Source organism: Triturus cristatus, chromosome 6 (assembly GCF_964204655.1).
Source record: "Triturus cristatus chromosome 6, aTriCri1.1, whole genome shotgun sequence".
Classification (NCBI taxonomy): domain Eukaryota; kingdom Metazoa; phylum Chordata; class Amphibia; order Caudata; family Salamandridae; genus Triturus; species Triturus cristatus.
This window is the reverse complement of record NC_140589.1, coordinates 1,343,654,071-1,343,673,525: the sequence shown is the minus strand read 5'-3', so window position 1 is coordinate 1,343,673,525 and position 19,455 is coordinate 1,343,654,071. Positions and strand designations below refer to the sequence as shown.

The 19,455-nt window shown below is 43.6% G+C and overlaps 1 protein-coding gene across 1 annotated transcript in view; it reads left to right on the top strand.

The window, feature by feature from the left end:
• The window catches only part of RYR2 (ryanodine receptor 2), a 3,458,987-nt gene that overhangs the window by 1,081,950 nt on the left and 2,357,582 nt on the right, over window positions 1–19,455 (top strand). Inside the window, exon 12 of the mRNA XM_085612346.1 lies at window positions 8,886–9,007. Within this exon, the coding sequence (XP_085468472.1) occupies window positions 8,886–9,007 (122 nt within the window). The remainder of the gene's footprint in view (window positions 1–8,885; window positions 9,008–19,455) is intronic.

The following is a 19,455-nucleotide window of genomic DNA, read 5'->3' as shown; positions in this document are numbered from 1 at the left end:
CTAATTTCTTGGTCTGTTACTAGTCAGGCATTTACATTCTTGGCATTTTGTTTAGCAGGTATACATGAGTATACAGGTAGAAATACAGAGAGAACTGAGCATCGGGCCACATTTTATACATAAGCTACAGGTAAACAGAATTGCAAGAAATATACATAGAGCTGACAGCAGCTTCCATCCCTATAAAGAAAATACACCCCATAGCCATCCAGTCCAAGTCCATGTCCCTGAATCCTGATGGATTTCAGTGGCAATTTTATGCAGCTTAGATATTTCTTCAAAAACTGAAGGAGCGTGGTCAGGGATGTAGACACAACAACTGCACCCGATGATGCGGCATGCTCCACCACGATCAGCCAAGACGACATCCAAAACCATCCTGTTTCGGAGTACCACAATTCTCACAATTTGCCATAGCAGTCCGATTGGTTACAGCCTCTACGACACGTGTCAAGCGCCTTATCTTTCTGCTGTTTAAGGCTGCACCAACAAAGAAGAACAGTCCCAAATTAAAGTCAACATACTGCAGCAATGCAGTGTCAGTTTGATCCACCTCATCATGATTTATTGTCCTTTTAAATCGATTCTTGGAAATGTAATTAAACAGTTTATAGTCTTTATGGTAGGATGCAGGTGCTAAGAACACAGGTGGTAGCAAAAAGGACACAAAGCATGTTCCTGACCAACCAATGGGTAAATGATAGTAACCCTTATTCCCACAAATAAAATAGGTGTTGTGTGATGACATATAACTGCTATTGTTCACTCCAGTAATATTCAACACCAGAGTACAATCACTTTTCCCCACAGGAATAATGCCAATACTGTTCACACAAAGGTCTGCTCGAGCTCTAGTAACAGCTATAACAGGAGGTCCATTACCCTTGGCAGTTCGAGTGTTAGGGAAAACATAGTGTGTGGAGGAATTTCCTCTGCGATACTCCTCCATTTCCCATACAGTTCCTTTAGCTTGTGGATCTCCTTCTTCATCAGGTTAACAGGTTCTGTTTAGTTGGGCATTAAATCTTCCTACACCAAAGTCAGTAATGTTAGCAACATAAGTAGCCCACAGCAGCGCAAACCAGGCCCTGCAAGAGCCATTGTGTGAAAACAGCAAAGGAATAAAAGGCGTTCCTCCCTTTTTCTGGTGGGCTGGTATCATTCCACACACCCAACAGTTGGTAGTGTTTGTAGCATTGTGGGTGTGAGGCAACATTTGAATGAACGTATTGTTGAGATAGGACATTCGGTGCTTCTTCTCATGATAAGGAAAAGTGAAGTAGTGGTGTTCAACGGGGACAGGAGTAGTAGCAGACAGTAGATTTCGAGCAGAAGCTACTCCCTCTACAACCCATTTTATTACAGCGATCAGAACAATAATCAAAGTGAGTCCAATAATGAACATAGTCTTTTGATCACAGACTCTTGCAGCAGTGGATTTCTTCTCCGTAGGCATATTCATCTCGATGTTGAAAAACAAAGCAGATGGTGCCCTAAGGTCCTGGGCAGCCGTTGGTTTCTTCACTGAGGTTGAGACGAGTATCACTAAAAGAGACCCCCCCCTTTGCTACTCAGACTTTCACTAACCCAGGACAGTGGCTCAAACAGTCTTTTTCAGCAATGAAGTGTCTTTCTTCTGGGGTCGCAGCTGATATCGAGATGTACCAGGAATCGTGTGGTCCGTGAAGACTTCCTCAGATCCTTCAGGTGACGCAGCTCGGCCTCTCTTGGTGTCCAGGATATCGCGGTGATCTTTCAGCGCAACAGGTTCCACCAAGGCGGACGGCACCCTCTTGCAGTGGGTAGAATGGACCCAAATCTTCCGATTGGTCATCAGACTGCAGTTCTGGTCACCAGAAGAACTTGCTCAGGTCCCCGCCACCAAGGTTCCAGGCTGCTCGGCCTCTGGAACACCTTCACCATCACCTGGTCACCGGGCCGCAGATCATGACCATCACCTTGCGTCCTGTCAGGAAGAGCTTCTCGGACCTGTTGATGAATAGAAAACAAGCTGTCAGTCAACTGTGACAAGTAGTCACTCATCAACACCTGGGGAACATCATGTATAGGGCGTGGCTTTGGGACCCCCCAAATATTCGTGGGTCTGCCAAAAATAACCTCATAAGGTGTAAGGCCAGATCGAGTATGGGGTATCGATCTAATGGAGAGCAATGCTAAGGGCAGGGCATCAGGCCATTTTTCACTCTAATCTAACAGGCATCAAAGACACAGCATCTGTACCCTAAACTCTAGTCCTTCCCTAACTCCTTTGTTGCCCTGCTGGCGCACTGCCCTTTTGTCGGCGGTCGCAGATTGTACCTAGTGTGCCCAGGCACCTCTTTATCAGCAACAAAGGTGCAGACTTGCATTCACTTGTGGACCGGGACTCAGATGCCTGATGCACAGAAACTGGAGTATCTGAAGCAACCCTTGCTTCAGAGGGGATCCCCTCAGGCAAAACCTCCTTGCTCTTGTTATCGGTCTGTGCCTCTCTTAGCTAGGCATCAAAAAAATGAACAAAGTGAGGAATCAGCTCTCCGTTCTGATTTTTGTGACCCGTCTTTCACCCAAGAATTATCCGACAGTGGTAGGGGTACACTTTTCTTCCGACCTTCCACTTCACCGCTGTTATATTGGCCAGCAACACCTGGGCTGGGTCCGTTCACCTTGGCTCCAAATTAGACTTGCACTTAGTCCCCTGGTTGGATCTGATATCCTGGCCCCTCTGGCAATGGTTGTAGGGCAACAGATATCTGTTAGTGAACAGAACAGAAATCTTTAGACACAACATACAAATAATCAATGAAAAGAGGATATTCAATTTCAGAAATGCCCCAATATTATTCTTCTGAAGAACCTAAAAAAAAAGGAATTTCAGAACAACTATTCTTTTAACAAACTTGTACTTATAAGTCATAGAAAGCACGATACAGCTTCTACTTTGTGAACCTTCACTATTGTGCAAAACTGCAGACACCTCTATAATTATTTTGCTTGCAAAAGAACAACCATTATTTGTGCTTATGACCATGCTCTCATATTATAGGTGTAGCGGGAAACTCTAAAACTGTGAATGTAACAGAGATCCATATTACATGAATAACTGATAAATTAAATACATGAATTTTCCAGCAGAACTTTGTGGCAGACAAGAAAACAAGCAAAGAACATTTTGTTCTTTAAAATGTGTGCTAAAGTCATATGGGCATCTTTACTAGCATTGTGAACCAAATACATCATACTTTTCACGGTCCGGCCCATGTAATATCATATTCAGGGGAGAAACCTATTCACCAGCTCTAGCAAGGGCTGTCAGCTCGATTACATAGACTAACTGATAAGGGACTGGTGATGCCTCTGCGACTTACGTAGTGCTGCAATAAGATCAACAATAATGGTGTTGCCACCTGGAAATTTGGAACAAAAACCACCAACATATAGTTCCCCTATAGGTCAAATAAGGGAACATTAGTCTATGCTACCCATCCTTTCATCCTTATCCAATTCCAATTCCATCAGTTTACAGAAAGGAGGGGTAGTAACATGGCGTATTTATTTATTCATTTTGTTAATTCTAACAATTTGTTCAAACAGTATTACTTAATAGCCAATTAGACGTGCACTGGTGAGGTGCTTTGTCTCTATTTATTCAAAAACATATTCACAGCATCCTGTGACATTAATGACTAAAACGAGCCCAACCAATTGTCTCATGGCCATTCCTAGACAGCTCAGACAGGCGAGAGAGAGAGAGAGAGAGAGAGAGAGAGAGAGAGAGAACACAACAATGAGCTGCCCTGCGTACTTTCCACACAGAATAGCACACAATAATACACATAATAGGCACATAAACCAGGAAAAAAGGACACAATAAAACATATACCAAGCAAAAAAACCAAAAACAAACCAGTGTGTTACTTAATTTTGCTTACCCTTAATTTGCCCAGGAGCTGGTCTCCTACCCCTCTTCGACAGTAGGTAACCTAAGCAGGTGACCTCCTGTCGACAATACTTACCCTCTTTGGTAACTGGGCACGAACAGACTTGTAGGAGGTAAATAACTAGGGGAAACCACACCAAGGAGGCCATGTCCAATACTATTGGACTGTACCACTTTGTAAATTTTGCTGTACAAGCACATTGAGCTAACTAGAAAACATTAATCCAATGACCAACTACCAATTCCTTTAGCTTATTGTGCTGTTTAACATGATGGCGCATTAATGCAAACTTTATTTTATTGCCTCCTCATCTGGCCCTGGCACAGCAACCTCAAATTGAAACCATACTTTTGTATGCATGGCAGAGCTACTCTCTGCGTCAGGAGCTGCACATGGCCCACAGACGCTGCTGCCCCTCCTTCTCTCTTATGGCTTCATAGAACCTGCCTGGTCTTTTGCCAAAAATAATAAGCAGAGCCTCCCCTCTCTCTCTACACTCTGGCCCCCTCCATCGGAATGTCTACCAAGGTCGAAGTGCCAGAGCAAGCCTGCCAGAAATAAACCCTCCTTCGTCCGCTCTGGTCTCTCCACCCTTCTTTTTCATAGAGAAAGAGAACACACTCCTACATGCACTTTTAAAATACGTGTCTTTCTAAGCACAGAAATACACAGCACTGTTTAATTTAAACACGCATTCTTCTTTACATTTTTCAAAAGTTGCACTTTTCCTATGTAAAAATGAATGTACATTGTTACTAGTATTTCTGATCAAACCATATTTTTATTTATGTATTATTATTTATTAATTGTTCAAAATTTAAAGTTTAATGCCTCCAATGGCATCTGCAGAACACAATGTCGACAACAAACCAAATTAAGCTCATTCCAGACATTATCAAGAGGGGGCCACACACTCATAACACACAACACAGCTTGCTGAGGCAAGCCATCCTTACACAAAGAGCACAGTCGCTACTCACTCAAACAATGACTTCACAAGCATCACCACCGGTGTCAGTCCACAGACCTCATAGACACTCAAACACACGATCAAACCACAAATCAACACCAGGACAAAAACAAAAGGCAGCCCACAGACTGTACTCAAACCAAACCAATTGTAAATCATATTTACAAAAAAGAGCTCTCAAAAGCAGTCCAGAGACTGCACCAAGACAAGGAAAACAGCCCAGAGACTGTTCCATGTTCTAGATGACAGGCTCTAGCCCCAGACCTTTTCCAAAATACGCCGAATTACCAGTTGGTCTGGCAGAGTGTTTGCAAACACTCTGTGTCTTTACCAAATCAAAATTATTCCCAAAGGCATGCCTATTATAGGGGTCCTCAGACCCACCCAAAACAAGATAGGGTAAAACTTCCAAGCCTTTGCAAGAAGAGACCGAATTACCAATTGGCCTGGCGGAACACTCAAGAGCGCTCCATATCACCACTTACGAATTTTACTAAATGCAGGCATGTTCTTCCAAGTATACCCATTCAAACACATATCATAAGGAGAAAAATCCCCACATTACCTGCCTTTATTTATTGCAATACATAAACAAACAAACAAAACCAGAAACTTGGCCAAGCAAATCCAAAATCAAGAGTGCCGCTTCAGCGACCTTACCAAACAAAAGTCTCCAGCCCCCAACTGCCAATCTCTTGGTTGACCTAATGGTCACTGCAAAAACGTGCGCCAAAGGAAATCTCAGTCAGGACCAGCCACCACCTGGAGGGTCAAATCAGGAAAACCGGAAAAGTCACTTCGGTCTGCAAAGACAAGGGTCTCCTCATGCAGGGTACCTCCTCAGCAATATTCCATTCCTCCGTCAAGACCACTCCTTCGGGCGGCCGCGTCTCCGATGAGCCCCACGAGTCGGGTGCCAAACTGTGGAAATGAGCCTTTTTAGAGGCCCACCGGTGCAGGGGTTCACCCTTATCTGTCCACAGGTCCTTAAACCAACAAAGAAGAGATTGGCACTGAAGCTGGAATTAAAAAATAACACGTTTATTCACTCATGAGTGAGACCACGTCCATACAACGCCCTCAAGTGTTCCAGGAGGTAATGGCTTGAATACACAGATCATGGGCCTTATATACTGTGTTTGTTGCGGAGTAAGCATGTAGTTACAAATAGAAGGTACAGGCCTACACAAGAATAACTACTGACAAACATGGGCAAATGGGAAATCACTTAGTCAGCAAAGTGGGAGGGGAAACAGAACTGCTTACATCAGTAAGACATTATGGACAGTTACATTCTCAAACAGGTGCATTCTAGCAGCTACAGGCCTTTCTGAGCTCATACATTGCTTGAGCTTAGAATAGAAGGAGTTAACTAAAGCTGATGACTCAAGCAGAATAGAAAGGCAAGCAACAGTGAAGACGGAATAATCACATGGCTAATAAAAATGGATGCCACAACTAAGATGCCTTCAGCTCATGCTAACAGCAATTATTTTCGATTTCCACAGAGGGATGTTGTACCAGGGCAAGAAGAAGAAATGTACTGATCTAGCTGGTCCACCAGAAACATGTGTGGCACAATACAACTTCTACTCTCTCAGCATTTTCTTGATGCTGGATGGTGCAAAAGGAACTGAGGACCCCTTTATGATCTGTGAGTTATATGGACAGAGTCTGCCTTTGGAGTTAGTCTAGTAGGGTTCGTTAAAGGTTAAGCCAGTCAGTCCTTGGGTTCACTTTAGCTGACCTCAGAGGTAGTACATTTCAGATTTCTAAACAAGTGTAATGGTCAAAGGCAATAGTAATTTACTGCCACCACTGGTCTGGTCTGATCAAGCTAATTAATATGTTTGCAAATTTCGTTTTGATAGCATATCCATATTATAAGTTACAGATTTAAAATTATATTGCACTTTTGTAGTAGGGCATGTGTCCTTCACAAGGGACTGTTTGGAAAACATGGTGCCTGATATCACAAGGTGGCACAAATATATAATTCACTCCTACTTCTCATACGTTTATTCTTTGCAGTGGTACAGGTGTCAGGCACGCAGATGGTTTCCTTGCGAGAAGAGCGGGCATGAAAGTATGGAAAAATGTCTCGTTTTAAAACAGAACCTGTGTAGATACATCTGATCAGCTAGCTGCTTCCATTGCAGAGGTCAAACCCAAAAGAGACTGATTTCCATAAACATGGCTAATAGAATTGTAGACCCAGAATAACATTAATCTTTCATAGGTATCTATCTATCTGGGTGGCTTGTTGATTAGATTGCACTTTGCTAACAAATATTGTGCAGGTAACACCCTGTGGGTTGGTGAAAGGTTGCAACAGCTTCCCAAATGGGCATAGGCGATGGAATAAGGGGTGCTGCATCACCTTCAAAATAACCATGATGGAGTTCAGAAGGTGAATGAGCAATAAGGATGCCTTTAAAATTTGTTCTGATCTTGTCACATTTGCTGTGTCTTCAAAGGCAGAGGTGTAAGGTCAGGCTATGTCTTCTGACAATCAGCTGCTTATTCTTTTAACATGGAGATTGGTGTTTACTTTTCTGTCTCCGACTGCACAGTGAGAAGAGTTGGGAAAGTGAATTATGTGACAATCTTGCTGGAAGTGCAGGGAGTGTGAAAGAAAAGTGCAAATAAAGCACATTTTTTGTAATTCGAAGTATGATGAAGCAAATATTTTAATAGGATCAAAACAAATCAATAAAATTGGTGACGAGCAAATGAAATATTCGCTGAAACCTGATTTCTATACATTATTGTTCATGCACTATATAGTTTAAAACTGGTTAAGCAAATTTAGTGGCCAATTCATCGGAAAAATGGGCTCGATGTAAATGTACCACTACACCATGCTTTAGAAATATATTTGACTGCGCTCCAAAATGCACCACCAGCTACATACGAAACACCTACCACTCGCCTGCTGAATACATTTGCAACACTTGTTCTTTGAGTGATGTTTTTTTCTTCACAATCCCTATAAGTTCAGTGATCTAACATTGATGACAGCATCCCCACTCTGAAAATTCTTCCAGCAACAGTGCTTATGGGTCATTCTCAGGGGCACCTCACATTTGCAAGCAAGTCTCTGGGAAGAGATCTTGAAGAAGATCAGCACAGCATCAACACAACACCCCCATGCATATCTATGAGTCTCAGAAATAAAGAGACTGCATCCAACACCAAAGTGTAGCACAAGAAGTAAGTCCCAACATGATATAGGCTCACTCTGATAGAATTAGTGAATGGTCTTTAGACTCAACCATGCTAGAACATATTAAGCCCCTAAAACCACTAAGAAGTAATTTTAAGCGCATTATCTACACTATATAAACACCATACCACCTTTAATAGCCTACTATACCATAACACTTACGTTCTGAGATTTGTAACTCAGACAATTAAATATTGTGCTGTCGGTATTAGCAATTACGTTTGTGCTATTCTATTATTGGAATTAGAATGCTGTTCTTCCCAGACTCCCCCTATTAGTAAATGATTCCCTACTACTTATCAAGAAATTAGTATTTTTCAAAACTAGTATAACCACCAAAACTTGCTTTTTAGCTCCCGAACCACATACCTTAGGGTAAATAAAAAACACTTACTCATTGACACTAACCTTCCCGCCTATTATGCCATGCCTCTTCTTTGTAAAACCAGTTAATACATATTTAAGATTGTTTTTGCTCTCAAGTAAAAGCCACTTACCACAATGTAAGTAAACCGAGCTGCATTTTGCAGCGTTCCCACTGAAAGACGGGCCATTGATGATCTTGCAGCCCACGTCTGAGCATTTGTATGCTTTCTGTCTTTGCTTTTGCAATTCATGATAAAACATCCATGTAATTTCATGCATATCTTTATTAATATAATATGCCATGTTTACCTTCATGCAGAAAAAACAGACTTAGGAAGATGTAAATTTGTTTGACATCCTTCTATTTTGTTTCCATCTGCAGGCCATAATGCACCATGAGGGCCACATGGATGATGGCTTAACCTTATCCAGATCTCAACATGAGGAGTCCCGGACCGCGCGAGTTATCCGCAGCACCGTCTTCCTCTTCAACAGGTTTATAAGGTGGATATTTGCTTCTTTGTTCCTTTCACTGAGATTATTGGTTGGTCAATGAGCCTCTGCTTTGAACACAGTTGTATGTCCATTTGTCATGTGAGCTTAAGTAAGAATTAAAGTCCCAGTTGCAAGCAACTCTTCACCAAGACATCATGTTTCTCATCAAGCATCTGTAAGATAGTCACAGCATTCAAATTATTTGAATAAGTATTCTACAAAGCACATGCTGATTACCAGAGGTAAGTGATAGACAATGAAAAAAACATAATTATGTGCATGAATGCAAACTTTGCACATTGGATACAGCGGCAGAAGATAGTGGCTTCACTTGTCATTCCATCTCTTAACCATTGTGTAACTTACCCTCAAGTAGCATTTAAAAAAAATGCAATTTCACATTGCTAATTGAAGAAGGCACCTGGATCATATGAATAGTGTTGGTATTTATAAGTTGTGATATCTTTCTGGTCAACACTACTCTTTTGATATTAGCCCCTGAAAGTTACATATTAAAAGGTATATCAGGGCCTATTTGCTCTTTTTATCCTGCTTAGAATGTGTGAGGACTGATTAGACTGAAAAGGCAAATCCGCTTTAGAACTGTATAGAGGATGATGATAGAATTCATTTTTTAGTATTTCATGATTGATACCGAAGCCATAGGCCCCCTATTAATCATTTTAAAATGGAGGCAGAGTTTGGCCTGCTAACATTTGATGGGCGCTGACTGGTACATTGGCAAGGAGAAATAAAGGGGCACATTGTGAGAGAAGGATATGAGGAGGACATATTTAAAATAAGCAGATTGGAGAAGATGAAGGCCCATTGGAGTGCATAGGATCAGTGCTTGTTGTGAGATGGATGTTGGGAACAGATGAAAGCTCTACTGCTTACCTGTTATTGATAGCTCTACTGGAGTGGTGAATACTAACACACACATTTTAATATGTTACCAGATCGATCTTCATAATTTGGGATTTCATTTTTTCAAATATCTAATTTTAGATTTGTTTACTGTTGTTTACTGTTGACCTGCTAAGTGAGTCTATGAATATTTTGCCAATTTTATTTATTCAGATTATATTTATTGTATCTTTCTCTTATTCTTGTACTTTTTGTTAATTGCTAGCATTTGGTTCAATGAATGTATGTTATTAAAGTATTAACCACAGACTGAGTTATGTAGATTTTAACTCTCTCTCTCTCTCTCTCTCTCTCTATATATATATATATATATATATATATATATATATATATATATATATATATATATATATATATATATATATATATATATATATATATATATATATATATATATATATTTAGGCTTAGACTGCCTCATACATTATGCCAAAAGCTTTTTACCACTCAAAGCACAGTCCACAAAGCTGTAATAATGGGTATGACTGCACATACTACACTGATGACATCTGAAATCTACTGCGGGGTAAATTATACTTATATTAGACAGGGATCTGAGTTTATAAAGTTTATTTTTTTCCACACTGGGCAGGATTTATTGCTACATGCCTGCTTCGAGGATGGCACTACAAGAGTGAGTTTGTCAGGTGTGTTAGTTAATAGACCAATAGCATAGCTGTCATTGTGAAGGTGTGTTTTTTTTACCAGCAGTGAAGGAAAGATGACACTCTGTATTTAATTTTTGTATTTTTTAGGGAAACTATATATCTTGCAAATGATATCAGCAATGTGAATTACGGGAAATAATTCACAGTTCGACTTCTTTTCTGTGAAATATGTGTTTTGAAACCACTTAATTTCCAACTCCTAGAGACTAGCTGCAGGGCCTGGCCAGTATATAGATCCTGCAGCCAACCCACACAGCTCCCAGCCTTTGGCCATTCTCAGTGGGGCTGGTGCACAGGGCTTGGCCTGTGCCAGGCTTTGTACGACGAGCACTGGCATCCGAACATCTCCTAATCTACCACTAATTCAACTGGACCCCGCTAGAAGAACTCTGCAACTAATTATCTGACGTTTTTCACAAATATTCAAGGTATTATCATCACTTTAGCACTCTAATCAACTTTCAATTGTCCCCTGACTTGCCAAATGAGGATGCTAATTCCTTTGACTACTTTGCCCTATGTCTACCCCTGACATCACTACCCTGGCTCTGTCAATCACATCAGGATCCCCATTTGACCCCTGCTGAGCCCACATCTTTAGTCTTGTTCTTGAATTCTATTTGCCCTGCATTGACTTTGATCTTCAATGCCTAATTTGCTGGTTTTCAAGTTCCTTTTTCCTGGAAATCATCTTGTCTTCTGAGCAAACCTTCTGCAGACACCGCTGTGCTAAGCATATACCCATTTCGCTGACTCCTTTTCCTACTAAGATTGTGAAAGAGGTTAGCAAGTAATTAACTTAATGAATACTTTGAAACTAACCAGCTCCTTAACGCTCACCAGTTTGGGTTCTGCCCTCTACATGGTACTGAAGCAGTCTTATCATCTGTAGTTGATGACCTCAAATTCATCTTAGATTAGGGCGTCAGCGCTGGCATAATCCTCCTGGACCTAAGTGCTGCTTCCAACTTATCTCTCACTCTGTTCTTCTTCAACACCTTTCTAAGTTAGGTATCCGTTGAAAAGACTCTTCAATGGCTTACCTAGTTCATGAACAACAGATCACAATTTATTTACCAGCCTCCTTTTCATTCTCAGCCTAAATCTATAACTTGTCTTCTTGAGTTCTTCGTGAGCCACATTCTTTTCAATCTATATCTGACCCCATTATTCACCTTAATGTCCTCTTTTTGCTTAAAATGTCAAAACAGGCTTTCTCATACTAGAAAATACTTGTATCTTCACCATTAGTGGCCCGGAGAGCTGGGTTTCCTGCCATTCTCCTCAGATTCTGTTAGAAATTTAAGTGTCCAATTTGATTGTGAGCTTCTGTTTTCCTTTCAAAATAATAGTGACGGCATCCTATTTTTAATTTCATGGATGCTTGTAAAAGTCATCATCTACGCCCCATCAACTGCAGAAAATCTGTTGTTCAGTCTATTATCATGTCTCAAATAGGGTATTATAGTCCCTTGAATTATGGTCCTCTCAGAGGTTCTATTCAAAACCTTCAGCTCATTCAAAATTCTGCTGTCAGATTATTATTAGGAGGGCCAGCTCATCAATCTCTTGCTGTCTTATCAATCTTCACAGGCTAACCTTAACCAAACAAACCAGAGTCAAAACACTTTTCTTTGGTCATTGACCACCACGTAAATCTGTCCGTTTGTTCATTCAGCACTGTCCTGTTCCCAACTCCCCACCTAGTCGTCTTTGTTTTGCTTCTTGACTTTACCTCACACCGAATTGCATGGCCCAACATCACTTTATTTAAAGAAAACTCACCTAAATTCTTTAATTCATCAACCTGTGAAATCCAGAGACAAACTAGTTTTTCAGCCCCATGCAGGAAGCGGGAGTAGGCGGGTGTCTGATCTTTTTCCTATGAAATGAAACAACTAGCAGGGGTCTATCAAATCAATTCCATGCATCTGTTTGGAATAATTGTACGCGTCTGCGGAACAAAGCCAGAGCTGAGATGCCCTTTTTCCATTTAGTAGAGCTATACAGACACAATGATTAGGATCAATGATTTCATAGGGCACAGACACATGTGTAATAGCAAGATATTGTAGACAATGATGGATAAAGGTTTTGTAGTCTCCTTTTTATGTTTCATCAGAGATGAGTGTGTATGCATGGGATACCAGTGAATGGACCTTTCTAGTGTATCAGATGGTGGTAACGTAGCAGGCTTGGATAGCAGCATGTCATGAAATTTGAGAATCACTACTAATCTTGCTCAAATCTGTAAATTTGGTTTGGGAATATGTAGCTTCTGGGCCTGTTACAAAGATAACTTTAATCCCCAAATTGCTCAGCAAGCTTCCTAGTGTCCTTTCCCTGGAGCTATTCATTTGACCTAAATGAATGTTTTAACACGATTTTTGTAAAAAAAACAAGAGTCAAGGCTGCATGATGTGCTGCACAATATTTGTAGGATAGGAGAAATCAATCTTATGAACCCCAGGTATTTTCCAGTTTCTCATTCCTCAGTGAGTCAATTCTGCAGAAGTCGGTGGCTTCCTTCTCAATCTCCCTGTTGCCTCTGATCCCAGAAGCATGTTGTGTTTACTTGGCAAGCTGCCGGGCTCGGCTACTTGACCTGTGGGTGTTCAGACTGAAATGAAAGGAAGATAAAGGGGATGGAAGCCTCAGCTTTATAACTGTAAGGAGAAAACAAGCTGCTGTGCATTCAGAGCATGACAGTTGAAGAACGCTGTTGCTGTGCCGCAATATAACTCTGATGTATACCAAGGTTAAATCTAGACAGCTGTCAGTCATTCCTTGCTTCCTTTTGAATCTGCGAACTCTATTGCAAGTTGTTGTACTGCTAACTTTCACAGCTATGAAACTGTATAATCAAGCAGTGACCAAGCCATTAAGGTTTATTTGCATTGACATAAGCTAATGCCAAAAAAGCTTCCAAAGCATCACTCTGCGTGCATTGCTCACACGTGTCATGATGCATGCGGACATATGCAGATGAGTGGGCAAACATCTTGGGATAGGTTTTTGATGAAAGAAAATCCATCCCAAGATGGCCACCAATGCACATGGCATCCGTGCATATGGATTGTGGCGCGCTGGTGTCAATTTTGGGATTTCTGATTTACCGTTCTAGCATGGCAGATCAACAGACAAGTAGCACTTTGAAGTGGCTGTGATTTCGTGTTAGTGGGGTTAGGAAGTGTTCTTGTTGTTTTTCTTGTTTGTTCTGTTTATTCCTCCTTAATTTTGGCGGTTCCACACCTAAATCCTGGTTTATTGGGGATCTAGTCAGTGCAAATCTCCAATGAGTTAAATAAGAAAAGCCCAGTGTTAAATTGTTGGTTTGATTACCTTTCTATGTCTGCTCAAGTGTTAATTGTGTATTTATCTCTAAGTAAGATCCACATCTGTGGGGAGCCTCTCAACCCCCCAAAGTGTGGTACCTGTTTCTCTGTCTCTTTCTCTCACACTTACACTTTGCCCCCTTATTCTGTCTGATTGATGTTTGTGGTGATGAGCTATATTGTTGGTAAGGAGTTTCACAGTTGTGTTTATAAATATAGAGTCTTCCAGCTCTGATATCAATTTTTAACAGCTATTAACTTCTTAGGCCCTTGTTATGAGCGGCCCGGTTGTAAGTGTGATTGTTATCGCACCTGAAAAATTTGTTATTGGGCATGATAAATGGCACCTACTATGATATACCACCTATAATGAGGCATCACATGCAGATTTTCGTGTTTACTGTACCAACATTAGCATCCCTCAGCATTTCCAGGGCCTATTCGCCATTTAAATTCCAGCAGGTCATCAGGAGATACATTTTTAAAACACCTCTTAATTCCAATTTGTGTTGTAACAGTGGTTACAGCAGTAGTAATAATTAGGGCAAAAGTAATTAGGGCCTTAAACGCTACTTGTGTTACTAGAGACAATAGTTCCATTCTAGGGGTTTCCTACAAGCAAATCTATAACCTGAAAACATGACATTATCCTAAGCGGCCACCAAGAAGTAAAAAATTCCTTTTAAGAGATTAAAAGTGCAATGGGAATGTAGACTGTTGTTCTCAATTTGCTGAATGTCACAGCATAATGAAAGCTTAAAACTATGAGGAGTTTTCCTATGACCAGTTTAAAATTTGAGCATTGACTGTCATGAGCATCTGCATATTTATACATATGTACTCAACTCTGTGTGAACTTAACTATGTGTACTGCAGAAAGGGTGGGAGTAGAGACCTCCCTGGGGTCCTCCTACTTCAGGAAAGAGAGTGGGGCCAGGGACCTTTTTGGATTATTCTGTTAGAGACCTGATGTTGGAACCTTCTTCTGTTAGATCAATATGTAGATCATGCAGCTCATTACAGGTTTTCCACTGACCACCTGGGAATCTCAAAGCCTCCACCATCTACAAGCTATAAAGAAGTCCCCAATTTGCCATCACAGATCACCTTCTTTCACTATAAGGTTCCTAGATGACCCTAAAATTACCTCACCCATCCCTCACATACCATCACCTAGTCTTCACAGACTGTCAAGCACCCCTCAAAGATGGTTGATCCAAAGCTAGATCTTAGCCAGCCATAAGCTTGCTATTAGCCCCCCTCAGCAACTCTACCAGTTCTGAGATCTGATATTTGTCACTTAGATACTTTACTCGCCCTCTGTCACTTACATTGGCCTCAGATCTGCTCTGTCAGCATTCAGATCAGGTTCAGGATCAGGAAGATCAGGATAAGTCTGGCTGCAGCGTTCTGTATGGTCTATGGTCATTGGAGGAGGTGACCTGCGATCCCTGTGTAGAGAGCCCTGCCATAGCCCAGTCAGATGGAGATGAGGGCCTGGGTGATGGTGCGTCTTGACTTTTGGGGTAACCCCTTGAATGTGTTATGAAGCATGCAGAGGATGAAGAAGCAGAAGGAGGAAACAGAGCTGACCTGTCATCATGGTTAGCTTGTTGCCCAAAATGATTCCTATGGTTCCTAGTGTTGTCAGTTCGGGTAGGAGTATGTCAGAATTCTGAGAGCCTCCAGGATGCGTCCCAGGGGGAGCTGGTGTTTCCGAATATCTGTAACTCTGTCTTGTCTGAGTTAAGCTTCAGGCAGTTGTCCTTCATCTAGTTGGCAATGTCTGTCATGCTGTTGTGGAAGTTGGTCTTGGTGTTGGTGAGATCTTCAGAGAGGGAGAGAATGAGTTGTGCTTCGTCAGAGTAGGATATAATGTTGAGTCCATGGGTTATTGCGATGCTAGCCAGAGGTGTCAAATAAGTGTTGAAGAGGGTGGGGCTGAGCAAGGATCCTTGGGGTACTCCATAGCTGATTTCCTTGGCATTGTAGGTGAAGGAGAAAGGCAGATGTTTGCGTTCTCCTGGTGAGGAAAGAGGCGATCTATCTGAGAGGGACTCCTTGGATGACTATGTTGTGCAGCCTTGTTATGAGTGTATGGTGGGAGACCATATTAAAGGCTGCCGAGAGGTCTAGCAAGATCAGAGCTGCAGGCTCTCTTCCGTCGAACAGGGCTTAGATGTTGTCCAGCAATGAGGGCTGTCTCTGTGCTGTGGTTGATGCAGAATCCGGATTGGGAGGAGTCGAGTAGGAGGTTCCATTCTAGATGTGAGGAGAGTTGTTAATGGCTTTTTCTAATACTTTGGCCAAAAACGGGAACAGGGAGATTGGTTGGTAGATGTTGAGTTCGCTGTGGTCTGCCAGTTTTTTTCTTTAGCAGGGCATTGACTTCTGCATGTTTCCAGTCCTTGGGAAAGGTGGTCATGGCAATGAGGTTGTTAAACAAGGTGGTGAGTATGTGGCTGTGTCTGGCTTTGCCTAGGTTGAAGATGTGGTGAAGGCATCAGTCATTTAGGGCACCTGAAAGGACCAAATTCATGATGGAGCAAGACCACTGACTCACTGTTAGTCAAACTGCTCTCCCACCCTCTCAGCTCCACCATTAAGTGAGGCCTCTCTGAGCCCTGCACTCCCGTAGTGTTGGTGTTCGAGGCTCTCCTCCACCCGCATGTTATATCTGCGCCTCATCCCTGGTGGTCTAGTGGACCTTTGACTCCTTTCTCTCGCTCCGCTTTCAACCCCCTTCAGCTCCGTTTTCACCTTTCAGCTTTTTCACCCTTTCACTCTCTATAGCACTTTTTTCCTGCTTTCTGCTCCGTTTCACCCTTTATTCTTTTCATCCTTGTACTCCTTATACCTTTTTCCTTTCCTTTTTCACCCTTTGTCCTCTCTTGCCTGCTTTTCCCCTGTTTTTCCCGCCACTGCTGCCCCCGCGGCCCCTCCCCCCGAGCGCGACCAGTTCGAGCCAGTTCCCCTCCCCGCTCCCATCTCCCAGCTGTCCAGCCCTCCCCGACCCCTACTTAATGGCGGCCGCTTTGGGGACAGGCGAGCAAGCCCACTGACTCACCGTCAGTGAAACTGCTCTGCCACCCACGCAGCTCCACCATTAAGTGAGGCCTCTCAGAGCCCTGTACTCCCGTACTGTTGGTGTTCGTGGCCCTCCTCCACCCGCAGGTTATACCGGTGCCTCATCCCTGGTGGTCCAGTGGACCTCTGACTCCTTTCTCTCGCTCCCCTTTCTGCCCCCTTCTGCTCCGTTTTCACCTTTCAGTTTTTTCACCCTTTCACTCTCTATAACACTTTTTTCATGCTTTCTGCTCCGTTTCACCCTTTCTTCTTCTCATCCTTGTACTCCTTATACCTTTTTCCTTTTCTTTTTCACCCTTTTACTCTTTTTCCTCTATTGCCTGATGTTCCCCCGCTTTCCCACCGCTGCTGCCCCCATGGCCCCTCCCCCCAGCGCGACCAGCCTGAGCCAGTTTCCCTCCCCGCTCGTGCCTCCCAGCTGTCAAGCCCTCCTTGACCCCTACTTAATGGCGGCCGTGCTGCTGGTGCGCCGAAGGCAAGCACGTCTGCGCCCGTCTGCGACCCGACCTCTGCACCGCCAACGAAACAACCCAGCGGCACTCCACACACTCAACCAAGGCTGCAACAACAACGGCAAGCTAGCATCACCAGCCGACACCCACGGACCCATCAGCTGTCACCGCTGCCGGCACACTTGCAGCACCACCAGGAACATGGACCCAGCAGAACCTGCCTGCAAGAACACAACCGAACTGAAGACCCTGCAATGCATCCTCCTCAACGTCCGATCACTCCACAAACATGTCACCGAAATCTGGGACCTCCTCGACAGCACCACCCCGGACATATCATTCTTCACCGAAACCTGGACCTACACCACCTAGGGACTGGACATCACCATCGCCATTCCCCAAGGATACAAGATCTCTCTAAAGGACTGCCCCACCCGCCCGGGAGGAAGAATCACCATTGTCCACAAATCCACCCTCCGGATGAGCACACTCTCCGACAAGCCAACAGACCTGATGAAACACCTACACTTCAAGATACAGGCCAGGCTTACCACCACCCTCCGAGGAACCCTCATCTACCGACCCCCGGACCCTGCGGAACTTTCACCAACTCCATCACGGATATCATCTCCCCATAAGCCATCGCATCCACCAACTACATCCTGCTGGGAGACCTCAACTTCCACCTCGACAATCAACTAGACCCCAACACCAGATCCCTCCAGGACCACCTCCACAACATTGGACTCTGCCAGATGGTGACCGAACCCACGCACTCAGCAGGACACACCCTCGACCCCCTCTTCACAATAGGAAACTTCATCACTTTCAGCCGCACCACCGAACTCCCAAGGACAGACCACCGATGCATCCACTTCACCTTCAGAACACCCTCCATCCACAGACAGCAGCACCTGCTTCCACAAAGAAACTGGACCAAAATCACTGATGACCAGCTCAGCTCCTCACTCAGCAACTCCACCCCAACCACTCCGGAAGACAACAACCCCAACTCCACAGCCCAAACTCTGCACAGATGGATCTCCAACAGTGCCAACACCATAGCCCCTCTCAAGAAGAACAACAACACACACGCCAAGAAAGCCAGATGGTTTACCACCGAACTTCGAGAGTCCAGACGCGCATGCCGCTGCATCAAAAAGGCCTGGAGGAACCCCAAATCCACAGAACCCCACAACAACTTCAGAGCCGCCCCCAACGCCCACCACCGACCCAACAGAAAAACGAGAAAAAACGCGATCGAAGACAGAATCTCCACAAACGCGCACAACAGCAAAGAACTCTTCAGCATCATTAAGAAGTTCACCCAACCCACCTGCGAGTCTACTGACATTCCTCCCTCACAAGACCTCTGCAACAAACTCAGCACCTTCTTCCACCACGAAATCAAGAATATTTACGATAACTTCAAAGAAGACAACCAACACACTGAACCCTCACCAGGCACTCCCAACACCCTGAAGCCAACGATTGACAACCGAACAGCCCTCACCACCGAAGCCCCACTGAAGACAATGAAGTCAATCCACTCCAGGGCCCCCACGGACCTCTGCCCCCACCACATCTTCAACAGAGGCGCCAACACCATCTCACCCATGCTCTAGCACACCATCAACCACTCCCTGGTGAACGCCTCCTTCCCCGTCGACTGGAAACATGCCAAGATCAACACCCTCCTGAAGAAGCCCTCGGCAGACCCCACTGACCTCAAAAACTACAGACCCATCTCCCTGCTCCCGTTCCCAGCGAAAGTAATCGAGAAAGCCATCAACAGCCAACTTGCCACCTTCATCGAAGAGCACAACATCCTCGACTCCTCCCAATCTGGCTTCAGAAAAAAACCACAGCACAGGAACCGCCCTCCTTGCCGCAACAGACAACCACCGCTCCCTTCTGGACAGAGGAGAAACAGTAGCCCTCATCCTCCTCGACCTCACAGCGGCCTTCGACACAGTCTCCCATCGCAC